General features: G+C 44.9%; 1 protein-coding gene across 1 annotated transcript in view; it reads left to right on the plus strand.

Moving 5' to 3' along the window:
* Positions 1 to 9,335, plus strand: part of ubr3 (ubiquitin protein ligase E3 component n-recognin 3) — a 65,845-nt gene extending 56,510 nt beyond the window's left edge. The window contains exons 36-40 of the mRNA XM_080838834.1: positions 3,710 to 3,835; positions 4,263 to 4,442; positions 4,836 to 5,045; positions 5,392 to 5,531; positions 5,845 to 9,335. Of these exons, the coding sequence (XP_080694960.1) occupies positions 3,710 to 3,835; positions 4,263 to 4,442; positions 4,836 to 5,045; positions 5,392 to 5,531; positions 5,845 to 5,962 (774 nt within the window). The 3' untranslated portion in view covers positions 5,963 to 9,335. The remainder of the gene's footprint in view (positions 1 to 3,709; positions 3,836 to 4,262; positions 4,443 to 4,835; positions 5,046 to 5,391; positions 5,532 to 5,844) is intronic.
* The last annotated feature ends 3,081 nt before the right edge of the window (positions 9,336 to 12,416 follow it).

Here is a 12,416-nt window from a genome sequence, read left to right on the forward strand (position 1 = left end):
GTTGCATCACCATCATTACTGTGCTAACATGAGAGTGTGTGCTGTTTCTGTCCCCTTCCCCTCTCTTTCTCTATCTATCCCTCTCTCTACATGTCTGTCTGTCTATCTCTCCCTCTCTCTCTTTCTCTCTCTCTCCCTCTCTCTGCCCCCTTCCTTCTCTCTCTCTCTCTCTCGCCCCCCTTCTCTCTCTCTCGCTCTCTTCACCTCTCTCTCCATGTCTGTCTATCTTTCTCTCTCTCTCTCTCTCCCTCTCTCTGTCCCCTTCCTTCTCTCTCTCTCTCTCTGTCCCCTTCTCTCTCTCTCGCTGTCTCTCCACCTCTCTTTCCATGTCTGTCTCTCTCTCTCTCTCTCCCTCTTTGTTTCTCTCTCTCCATCTTTTGTCTCTCTCTGTCTCTCTCTCTGTTTGCCCCTTTCGTTCTCTGTCTCTCTCCCTGTCTCCCTCTCTATCCCTGTCTCTCTCCCTCTTTGTCTATCTCTTTCTCTCTCTCTCTCTCCCTCTCTCTCCCTGTCTCTCTCCCTCTTTGTGTGCCTCTCTCTCTCTCCCTTGCTCTTGCTGTCTCTCTCTCCCTCTCCCTTTCCCTCTCTCTCGCTCTTGTGCGCATGTGTGAGTGAGTGGGCGGAGCGCGTTGAGTGTGAGTGCAGCAGGTTGCCGTCTGTGGCCTTCTAGCTTTTCTAACTTTGTTTGCGTGTTTGTATTATGTCTATTTGTATATATGTAATTTTGTTTTGACCATTAGGTTGTCTATTGATTTTGTGTCTTCGGCTGTTTTTGGCACCTCGGGAAACAATGGATTTTGAATATTTAACCCGGCGCCACGGCGTGAAAGTGAAGTCGGGGTTAGTATTGAGGAGTGCAGTCTAGCTGTTGGAGGTGTAGTAGGCAGGGCCAGATTAAGACATTTTGAGGCCTGGGGCTAATTACCAAGATGAGGCCCCTATATCGCCCCGACGCACATCATGACACGCACACAAACCCACGCCAGGTGCACTGTCACATCAGTGCTTTAAACTCCACAGAACCACTCTATAAATATGATCAGTTTAAAGCCAAGGATAAAATGTATGTGTGTAGTAGACTACACTGTAGACAATAATAAACCAATAATGTAAATGTATACATATTTCCATTCATTCAAAAGCAAAAACAAGGCTAAATAGCCAGGGAATGAAATAACGAATTGATTAAGCATTTGCCTATTAGTGAGCTTGGCTCCGCGCCCACGTTTCTATGCGAGAGCACGGACGTGCGGTCAGGGGAGGCAGAGCCTCACCTGTCATCATTAAAGTAAAAAAACAAATAACGATCAAAGGAAATACATATTTTCTACTGGTCTGTGATATAAATGTATTTTCTGCATGATTCCAATTATTTCGAGCAGTTTTATAATCAAAATCGCTGAATTTGCACATGTCCTGTTCAAACAGACAGAAGACAGCAAGACGACGAGGCAACGACCAGCTGTGCCTTATCTCGGAATGCGCAATACCTCACAAACTGGATTGAGCGTAGAACCTATTTAGTCCTGCTGATCTGACAAATAACCTCAGTGAAAACTTCTACACTTATATTTGACCATGACTGCGAAAATGGAAGATTCTATAGCTAAGCTAAAACATTTCACTTAGCTATGTCTAACTGGCTAGCAAATAATTTGTCTACAATTTTCAATGAATTAGCCTATCTGCAGCGATATGCGTGAGGATAAGAACTCGAATACATCTTCAATTGCTGAAAGAATTTACGTTCGATTAGGCCTATTTAGATGGAACCGGGAAGCCTGGCTTGTTACCTGCATCATCGTATTTGAAAGCACGTAAGCGTTTATCCCTGTCTTAATGCAATGTGGTGCCAACCAAAGCAAAGTTTAGAAATGTGAATTTATCTTCTTCAGTCTTACTTTGCACTTGAGGCCTTTTGCGATTAGAGGGTCACGGTCCACGGACAAGTTTTTTGGCCCCACTCTCGTGCTTTCTTTGACCGGACATTTTCGCGCATTATAATTTGTTTCACTCTGAATGTTTCTAATGTTATGCGCGGTGCCGTTGACTCACTCGACATCGGGCAACCTGAGGCCCCCCTGGTGGCGAGGCCCGGGGCTGCAGCCCCTAAAGCCCATTGCCTTAATCCGGCCCTGGTAGTAGGCCATGAACATGTAGTTTCTGCCTCAAGAATGAACAAAGCAATTGTTTAATTTTTGAGTTCAGTCGGAAAAACCCATGAGGTGAATTTACGCCCATCTTTCCTCTCAGTAGTCCTTCGAGAAAAATTCCCCTGTCAAACGTTCCACCGTTTATCGAGAGATGAACTTATTGAACGTGAGTTATCGCGTTATAGTAAATTAGTGTCCCCTATAAGGAAAATTCCCCAAGGTTGCAAGTCACCTCTTGTCAAACACATGATGTTTTTTAGAAGACAGGTTTATATTGTTTTTAAAAATGGACAGGAGGACCTCGAACTTTCGTTAAAGTTTAAAGTGGATGGTTTTGATTATACTGTGTTTGCGACATCAGATTCCATGATGAAATGCTTTAGGTGTGGGAGAATAGGGCATATAGCGATAGCTTGCCCGGAAAAAAGGGAGGAATCTGCCAAGGATCGAGATCAGGGTGCCGAGCGGAGCGAGTCGACTGCAGCTGGATCTACGGATACCCGTGCTGACTCTCCCGCATTGGATCCACCTGCACCTGATTCCCTTTTGACTAACGTCTCTGTGGCTGGCCCTGTCGTGTCGGACTGCCTAGCGCCTCCGGCTGGTGATCCAGCCGCGGGTGAGTCTGTTGTGGCTGAGCCTGTCGTTACTGAACCTGTGGTGTTTGACCTGGCTGTGAAGGAGGCTGCTGTGGCAGGTTGTGAGGTGGCTGAGCTCACTTCCCCTGAGTCAGTCACAGACTCTTCTGGTCCTCGGGAAGAAAAGACTAAAAGATTAATGTCGGGTGTGGTGCCAGAGATGGAAACGGAGACAATGCTCAAACTACCTACAGCTATGAAGAGAAAATTGTTGAAAAGGGAGAAAACGAATAAAATTAAGAAAAGTGAATGGGCTTATGGCATTCAATCCAATGGAGAGTTATCAACTGATTCCACCTTGTCAGGGCACTCATCTGATTCCAACTGGTCAGCCTGTTAGCAGACCGACACCCTGTCAGTTTTTTACAAAGCGGAAGAAATTAGTACGTTTCTAGAAGACCCATATGGGATGAAGGGGGTGCGTGTAGAAGACTATTTCAAGGATAAGGTGCAGTTTATAAAGGATTTTAAGTGTTTGATTAAAGCTGGAGCCTTTGATGATCTTGAAGTATATCGACTTAAGAAAAAAGTCAACGTGCTACGCAGACAGCGCAAGGCGCAGTCGTGGTGAGTCCCGCGGTGGGCGACAGGTGTCCATTCTGCCTGGAGAGGGAGATGATGTAGTACTGTTTCATGAATTGTTTCTGTTTTACCAGTGTTACCTTTGTTGTTGAGTTTCATTTTTTGTGGGTTGATGGGTGCAGTTTAGTTTTTTTTGGATGATGTGTGGTGCTGTCATGGAGCTCATTATTTTGTGCTCCATGACACTTTTTCTTTTTGCTCCGTTGGTGGAGTAGTTTATGTTTATTTATGTATTTTTGTTGTTTCATTAGGAACTGTGTATGAGAGGTGCTTCATTGTGGTACCATTAAAGGGTTTTCTAAATCAAATATATCTCTCTCTCTCTCTCTCTCTCTCTAGCTGTGCTCCAGTGTGTGGTCTCCCCAGTCCATTGAGTTTTCCCTGCAGCAGTACTGTCTGCCCTTCCTGCGTCTGTCCAGTTTGCTGCAGCACCACCTATATGGAGACATCCTCGCAGGCTGCCAGGTAAACACACACACACTCATACATGTACATGTACACACACACACACACACACACACACGCACATGTACACACACACACACACGTACATGAACACACACACACACACACGCACATGTACACGTGCGCACACACACACACTTCACACTTCACACACCTCACACACACACACCTCACACAGACACAAACAACTTTTGCATTCATTTTCTCTCTGTCTCACTCACTCTCTCACACACACACACACACACACATACACACACACACCTTAGACAGACTCACACGAACCATACACATACTTACTTACTCACACACACACAAATGCTTACTCACATACAAACACACACACACTCACACCCCCACACACACTCAGACATAATCACTCTAACAAAATCTCACACACATGGTGTCATTCCCGTGCTGTGTGTTCCAGGTTGAAGAGGAGTTCTCTATGCTTGCGGTCAGCCTGGGCCTGCTGGCCCCTGCAGCGCCGGCAGGAAACCCTGTCAGCAGTGCAGCCTTTCTGGAGTGGGCGGTCAGCCCCTTCTCCCTGTTGCCCCAGTGGTGCGCCGAGGTCACCGGCCTCCCCGAGACGCAGGTCGAGCAGACGGTGGTAAGCCCCCCCCCTCGCACACACACACACACTCACACACACTCACACACATAGACAGACACACACACACACTCACACATGGATAAAGAGACCACAAAGGGTAAACATCCATTAACCCTGCACCATGACCTTCAACTTATAGTCTTAGCGTAGGTCCTAGCAAGCTGCGAACATCACATAGGTCACAAGCTCCATACCCCTGGAGCAGGCACCCCACCCAAACCCATCAGCTCCCGCACTATGACCTTTACCCTCTGTTCCTAACATAGGTCCTCTAGCTCGCCCGCAAGAGCAAGGTGCTAACAATACCAGAAATACCAGAGAGTAGCAGATTGCTGCGTACTGTGGCTTTAAGCCCTGTAATCTGATTGGTCGCTGTCTGTGCCCCCATAGACTCTGATGGTGCAGGATCCTCGCTGGGCGGCGCCCCACCTGCTGCAGCTGCCGGAGAACTACAACACCATCTTCCAGTACTACCACCGCAAGGCCTGCACCTCCTGCACCAAGGGGCCCAAGGACCCGGCCCTCTGCCTGGTGTGCGGGGCCTTCGTCTGCCTCAAGGGCCTTTGCTGCAAACAGCAGGGCATCTGCGAGTGTGTGCTGGTGAGTGGAGGAGAGGGACGGGGGGAGGGAGGGAGGGAGAGATGGAAATGTTATGTTGGAATGCATTTGATTTTTTAAAATTATAATTGTGTAGTTTTTTCCGTGTAAGTTGTACTTACAGTCATGCCAATGAAGCTAATTGAATTGTAGGTGTGTAGGTCAATTGTGGTCATGATGTCGATGATGATGACTTGTTTGGCCTTTGTGTGTTTCTCCTTTGCCATTAGGTGATTTTATCTTTACCCCAGTGACGATATGACTTTTGTGATGTGCTGATTTGACCTTTGTCATGTGCTGATTTGACCTTTGTCATGTGCTGATTTGACCTTGTGCGTTGTCTCCGCAGCACTCTCAGCACTGCGGAGCAGCCACAGGCATCTTCCTCCTCATCAATGCCTCAGTCATCATCATCATCAGAGGTCACCGCTTCTGTCTGTGGGGCTCAGTGTACCTGGATGCACATGGAGAGGAGGACAGAGACCTGCGGTAGGACACACACACACACTCTTTCACACACACACACACACACACACACACATACACACTCACACTCACACACACACACTCACACAAACACTATAAATATAAAATTAACTTTCAATATTAAAGGCCTGCTGTTTTGTTACGATATTGTTCAGGTTCACAGACAAACCAGTAGTGGTTGAATTGTCTGTAGTTTGTGTTTCCCATATTTTATACTGATGCTCTTTCACTCTTCACCTCTCTTCTGTTCCATTACTCCTCTCCTCCTACTGGTCCCCCTCTCCCCCTCTTCCTCCCTTTCATTCTCCTCCTGCAGCCGTGGCAAGCCGCTGTTCCTCTGTGCCGAGCGGTACCGTGTTCTGGAGCAGCAGTGGGTGGCCCACACCTTCGACCACATCAACAAGCGCTGGGGGCCTCACTACAACGGACTCTAACCTCCCCCTGCCACCCTAGAGGCCCCCAAGGGCCCAACCTGAGACACCCCCCCACACACCCTTCCCACGCAACCCAGCCTCACCCAGGGCGAGTTACTCAGCCCTGCCTGGTGTAAATCTTATGGTAAACTCGTATCATGTACGATATAAAGAAACAAACAAAAAACGACGTGCAGTGCAAAGAGGTTCCTGCCCCCCCAGCCTTGGGTTTATGTGAAGTTTTAGTGTACAATCATGCCTATCGACTAACAGTGTGTGTGTTTTTAAGAAGAAAAAAAAAGAGACAAAAACAAACAGGTTAAAAAAAAAAAAAAGTAACTGATTGAGGTGTGGATTTTAAAGGAAAAACAATAGAGAAAGCAGGGGGGTATTAGCTGTTTGGGGTTAAAGCAGCTTGCAGTTAAAGCACAACTTTTTTGCCATTTTTTTTTAGGTTTGTGTTGGTCTCATAGCAGGGCTCTTTCTGGTGGGATGAGAGGAACCGCTTTAGTGAGGTTGCCATGGAGACGCATGAACATCCAACCCGTCAGTGAATGAGTTTTTCAGTGCATCAGCTAGAACATTCACTCCTCCTGCAGAACGTTCCATGAGACAGACATCGCATGAGAACATTCTCGAAGCGCTACACAAGGGGTATAACCGTGGCCAGGAAACTGTGGCACTTCAGCCAAAACGAAATAGCCATGTGAAAACCACCGCCCTCCCTCGATGAGTAGCGCAACCATGTCTCCAATCACATAGAAGCTCTTACATATCTATTATTTATATTTTGTTCATTCTCAGACATTTAGCATGTGCAAACGGGTTCTTGTGCATGCAAAACCATTACTGTGACTTGCTTTAGCTTAAGGTCGCGGTGTGTGGCTTTTCGGCGAGAGGCAGTGGGCAGTGCTAAAAACTTAGCAGAGTTAGCCTCTGTACTTCAACTGACTGGGATTGGGTCTAAAGAGCCTGAAAAGATTTAATGGGCAAAATTCAATCATAGCATTTATCTGGTAAATTGGATCAGATGCAGGTAGCATTGACTGATCAAGGCGAACCTTTTAGTGGCAGACAGAGGGGAGTGTGATGTAGGCCACAGAGAAAGGCTCTGGGTTTAAGATCTGGTTGCAAAAAATCATCCTCAGGAATTTCATTTTATCTTTTTTTTTTTTTTTTTTTGCTGTAGTTACAAAAAAAAGAAAAACAAAAAAAAACTTTTTAAAGATATTTAAATAAATGCTGCTATTCATTATTTGGGAAAAACAATTGTTCAAGATTTACCATTGTAAAAATGATTTATGTATGATTTGTTTTTTGAGGGTTGTGTGGGTGTTTTTTTGACTTTTTTTGTATTCATAAGAGATGAAGGTCATGTGTGTGTTTGTGTGGCTGTTGCTTGGCTTGGCTTGAATGGGCTGAGAAGCTCCACGGGGTGACGGCAGACATGCAGAGCCCATGCTCCTGTGGTGTCTCTCTGTCACGGACTGGGCCCAGACACGGCCCAGTTCTGGCCCAGAGTCGTCACCGCTTCCTTGGATCCTGCCCTTTATGACACTCCTGTCAACCTTGCCCATACAGGCAGGAGACGTCTAAGAAATGCCCTCGCGGCCATTTAGTTTTTTTTTGTGGCGTCACTTCCGCCAGGCTTATATAAGGTGGAAGGGTCTTCGAGTCTCCTCACATTACAGCCCTCCCGTGCAGATGATGTGCAGATGATGTAACAGTTGCTCTAAAAGCTGCCCAGTAAACAACAAAGGTCTAAAAAGACAGGTGCCTGAGAGCCAGGTTATAATGAAAAAGGATTAAGCTTGCATTCAGTTCAGTAGTTTCCCCAGTGTTGATTTTTTTTCTCTCTTTTCTGCACCTCAGAAGTTGAGTAATTTGATAGGTTCTCTCTGTCTCGCTCTCTCTCTCTCTCACACACTCACACTCTCTCTCTCACACACACACACACACACACACACACACACACTCACGCTTAAGCTCTGCTTCTATTGATAAATCTGCAGCACCAGCACTTTCACTCTAGGAGCTGTCCAGTGCTAGAACTTCTTTAAGGATGATGATATGACGGTAAAATGGCAGCGTAATAGCCCAGCTCACAACAACCCAAAACCTTTGGTTGGGCCGTTGTTGCTCCACAGGCTTGGGCTGAGAGTCCTTGGTGCCAAACTCTGATGGGTCAAAGTGATCTGTCTACACTTTAACCATCAGTTTGGACAGAATCCTGATTGTGTGTGTATGTGTCTGTGTGTGATCATCATCATTATTATTATTTCGCTTGGAACGTTAATGGAGAACAGAAGTGCTCTGGGATCTGAATGTTTTGAAAAAGTGTGCCAGTGGCTCTCTGCAATTGGATGGACATTTGGTGACTGATTGGAAATTGCTGTTGAGAAAAGAATGACTAATGGCTTTGCCTGTTTTTGACAGTGGGATGTAAAATATCACTCAATTCCAGATTGAGGTCAGATTACACCGGGCGGTTGTGCCTCCATACTGCCTCTGGTGGTCAGATATGTCTGATTATGAGTGAAGGTCTTGAGATTGGTGCCCAGGATAGACTTTAGGATTGTTTTTTTTTTTTTTGTATCTATTTATTAACATGAAAAGTCTGAGTAAGCATCATAAAACTCCCCAACATATGCAATTTATAGTAAAGGGTGATTATTATTTGGCATATTCACATTCTTCTCATTATAGCTCCACTGTTTTCTCCAAGGGAAGCAGCACAATAGACTTTCCTCAACTTGGCTGAGTTTAGAACTGGTTTAAGGTAGGCTGACTGGGCCCTCCTGTGTGCAGTGGTTATGTATTCACAAGTGATGTTTTCCCAATGTCAGTTCTTATCAGACTTTAAGAGCTCAAAACTGATCCAAACCCGATTCTCCCGATATCACAGGAATTGTGTGTCTGAAATGCATATCTTGAATATAATCTCATGTTTGCCTTCCCCATTATAGAAAAAAAATGTATTTAAGGGATTTGATTGATCTGACTATGGGATTTGAGTATGAAGACTACATGATCTGCATTGGGTTCAGGTAAAATACAACCAGGTTTTGTAATCACCTCTCTCTGTGTCGGGCACAGCAGGACACTTCAGCAGGAGCTGTTTACTTTAGCTTTTCCCATTACCAATATTATTATGATGAAATATTGTTGCGGCCGCCCACACTTTGGAAGCGACAGATGTGGAGTGTGTTCTGAGTGACGGGTGTGTATTCAAGAGACGGGCCGCGAGCTAGCTCCTGCGTGAACGGTGATTACAGAAAGGATACAGTACATTACTGTAGGTGCTGACTCAGACTTTCCCATCTCATCTCGGGAAGTGTGATTTAGACATTTAAAAAAATGCAAAATGTAACATATGTGAATAAAATATGACGATGCTCTGATTTTGTGTGCTGTGTCTTTGTCATTGTCTATTTTAAAATTGCACAATTGGAACAGCTAGAAATTAAGTAATTGATGAATTGAACTATTTCACCTTTGGTCACTGGTTGTGGGCCACAAAGCAAAATCTTTTAACTGATGAGACTTGTCTGTCAACTAGGCCACTAGAGGGGCCCATCATAACACAGTTTGGCAATTTAACAACTATTCTGTTTGTTCAACCAAGTGTCCAGCCAAAACAATGCATAACTCCGTTATGAAAACCTCGAACTTTCGGCTACTGATGTCTGACCACGGCTTTTAAACTCATTACGTTTTTTTGGGTTGAGGACGGTTTAAAGATTTCCCGTGACTGCGCTCACCATCAGGTCGGTAATTGAATCAATAGACTATCTAGAGCGGCGACGTACAGAACTGTATTGGATCTAATGTCTCACAATAGGTATGCTAAGAGTTAGGCTGCCAATGTTAATGTCGTTCTGTTAAACTACAGCCATACTTTTCTAAGTAAACATGTATAGGCCTAGATCCTTGTAATGACACTGACAGCTGTTAGACGTGTGGGTTTAGTCTACCGTGCCGTTTGAGCTTGTCGATGACGCAGAGCGCAACCCTCGGCGGATGCTCTTCCTCTCACTGTTCTAATGAGTAGGCCTGCGCGTTAACAAAGTATCCGAACCCTTAGAAACCTAAGCCGTTGTAAACATGTTTGCGAAAAGAAAGTGGGTTAGGGTTACAAACAGAGGATGAAATATCCCTCTCAGGAATGTGACCAATGTGAAATCTATGTGATCGCGTTGTTATTGAGCCATTCGTCTGTGAGGTGCGCAAGGGAAACAGACACCCGTTGTCTAAGATTGAAGTTAAACTTTCACCCTTGCCTAAGCCATAATTGTCCTTGAAAGATGCATGTCAGCAGAAAACTACAGGATACATGATAAGTTGTGCACTGTTGAAAACAAAATAAAACACTTGTTTGTGGGTACTGAAGCTAGGGCAGACTATGCCACTGTTTCCAGTGGGACAACGGGAGGCTGCGATTTATGTAATGAAAGAAATTTGTTGCGTATTGGCCTAGAAAATGTACAAAGCCGTTACCTCACGATACAATTAGGTAAAGTGACAGGTCTTCGACACCCACAGCAGCAAATCTCTCAGCCTCCACGGCGTAGCCAAGGAAGGCCTTTTTAAGACTTAAACTTGCTACAGCCTTACCCCACTTCAATGCATACTGAAATGCTGTTTTTCTACACAGCAGCTGATTTACTTTTGTATAGGCTAGCCTAGTTTACTAGCGACAAGTGAGACTGTTCTGGGCAATAACACCGTAGACGACGGCAGTTATCGAGTTCTAGTTAATTATTAAACACATGACCGGCCGGAGAGGAAGCCTTCAAACTCACTTCGGATATGTTACCAAAAGGACTATGGAAGGTAAGTCTCTATATTCGTACGATAGCCTAACACAAGTTTTTAATTTCGCTTCAAGGCATTAGTAAGGCCTTTTATATTTGGTTGTCTTCTGTTCTTGTGGGATAGGCCTACCCCTGCGTTGCTGTCATGACTGGGGGAGTTTTGAAGAGTCACTGGATGATGTTTAGCTTACGCTTACTTTTCCCCGCACCTGATGTTTTTAATGCCATGTAGTCTAGTTGCGCTTACAGTGATACAATACTTTTCTTTTTAGGATTAATCAATGGACAGACAAACGAAGCACCACACGGGTAGGAAGTATTTAAATGACTAAACATTTCTCTAAACGTTGTTGCCTGAAAAAAGAGATAACGTGTTGTGCGACTTATGGCGTGTTGGTTGTCGTCTCATCGCTGTTTGCGTGTAGCCTATTGGACTTTTTAAAATGAATGAATGAACATGCCTGCCGTGTTAACAATTTGTGATTGTTAACTTTTTGTTCTGTCTTGATAAATACACCACTATGCCCGACTGAACTTGAATGCAGTTCATTAGCTAAACGAGAAACTGACTGAGAAACTCCTGTAGCCTGTAGGGCTATTCATGTGCACTTGCTTCTATGTTACTGTTGAAGTGTCCTAGATTTCTGGATAACTGTTTGAATGATTACCCAAATATTACAGAACATAGGCCACTCTTGTACACCTAGCCTTGAGTATGTATCGTCTCCCAGTAGGACAGTGCGCATGTGAATCTGGCTCAAATAACAGCTGACCTGACTGTGGGGAGCTTGTGTATCCCTGCCAGAATATCTAGTCCAGAGTTTGCTGCCAATCGGATCGGGAGGCCCAGGAAACTCCATGTGGCATCTCTCATTGAAAAGGCAGGAAGTGGATGTGTGTGACAGTGAGGCTGGCTGTGTATGGGTTTGCTCATCAGAGTGGCTGTCAGGGTTGGCTAATATTTCGATAGTGACAGTGAGGTGGGGTTTGTTTGTCTGTTTGTCTGTTTGTGTCCGATGCTCAGGCAGAGGGATGGAAAGACTGAGGATAATCAGCCAGAAACCAATGAGTTTTTCCACCTTCATGGCCGGATATGGTGAGATAATGCACGACTGAGCCCAAACACATGGTTCACACCATGGTCATATTCACATCTGGTTCACGCCATGGTCATATTCACATCTGATTCACTCCATGGTCATATTCACATCTGGTTCACTCCATGGTCATATTCATTGCAGAGCTGCTGTCTGACCTTTTATTCCATCCATGCTTGTTCTCTTTGGGTGCCCCGACATGATCCTGGTAACCATGCTGCAGTTATTCAACATGACCGTAATTTATACTCATTTTAAAAGCGCTGCTGTATGGCTTGCAATTGAAATGGAAGCAATGGTTTTACTGTCACCGTCACATAATGACAGTGCACTATGAAAACTGGTTACTTTTATAAACTTGATCAGTGCTTATAGATTTATTTTTATCAATAGTTATAGTTTTAGGAGAAATGTCATTTATTTATCACTACACACTGGATAGCCATGTCCATCCAGGTCCAGGTCAATGCAGTTGAGTCCTTAAGCTGAGTTCATCAACTCTGTGTTAATGCAGTTGAGTCCTTAAGCTGAGTTCATCAACTCTGTGTTAATGCAGTTGAGTCC

Source organism: Sprattus sprattus (assembly GCF_963457725.1).
Source record: "Sprattus sprattus genome assembly, chromosome: 5".
Classification (NCBI taxonomy): Eukaryota; Metazoa; Chordata; class Actinopteri; order Clupeiformes; family Clupeidae; genus Sprattus; species Sprattus sprattus.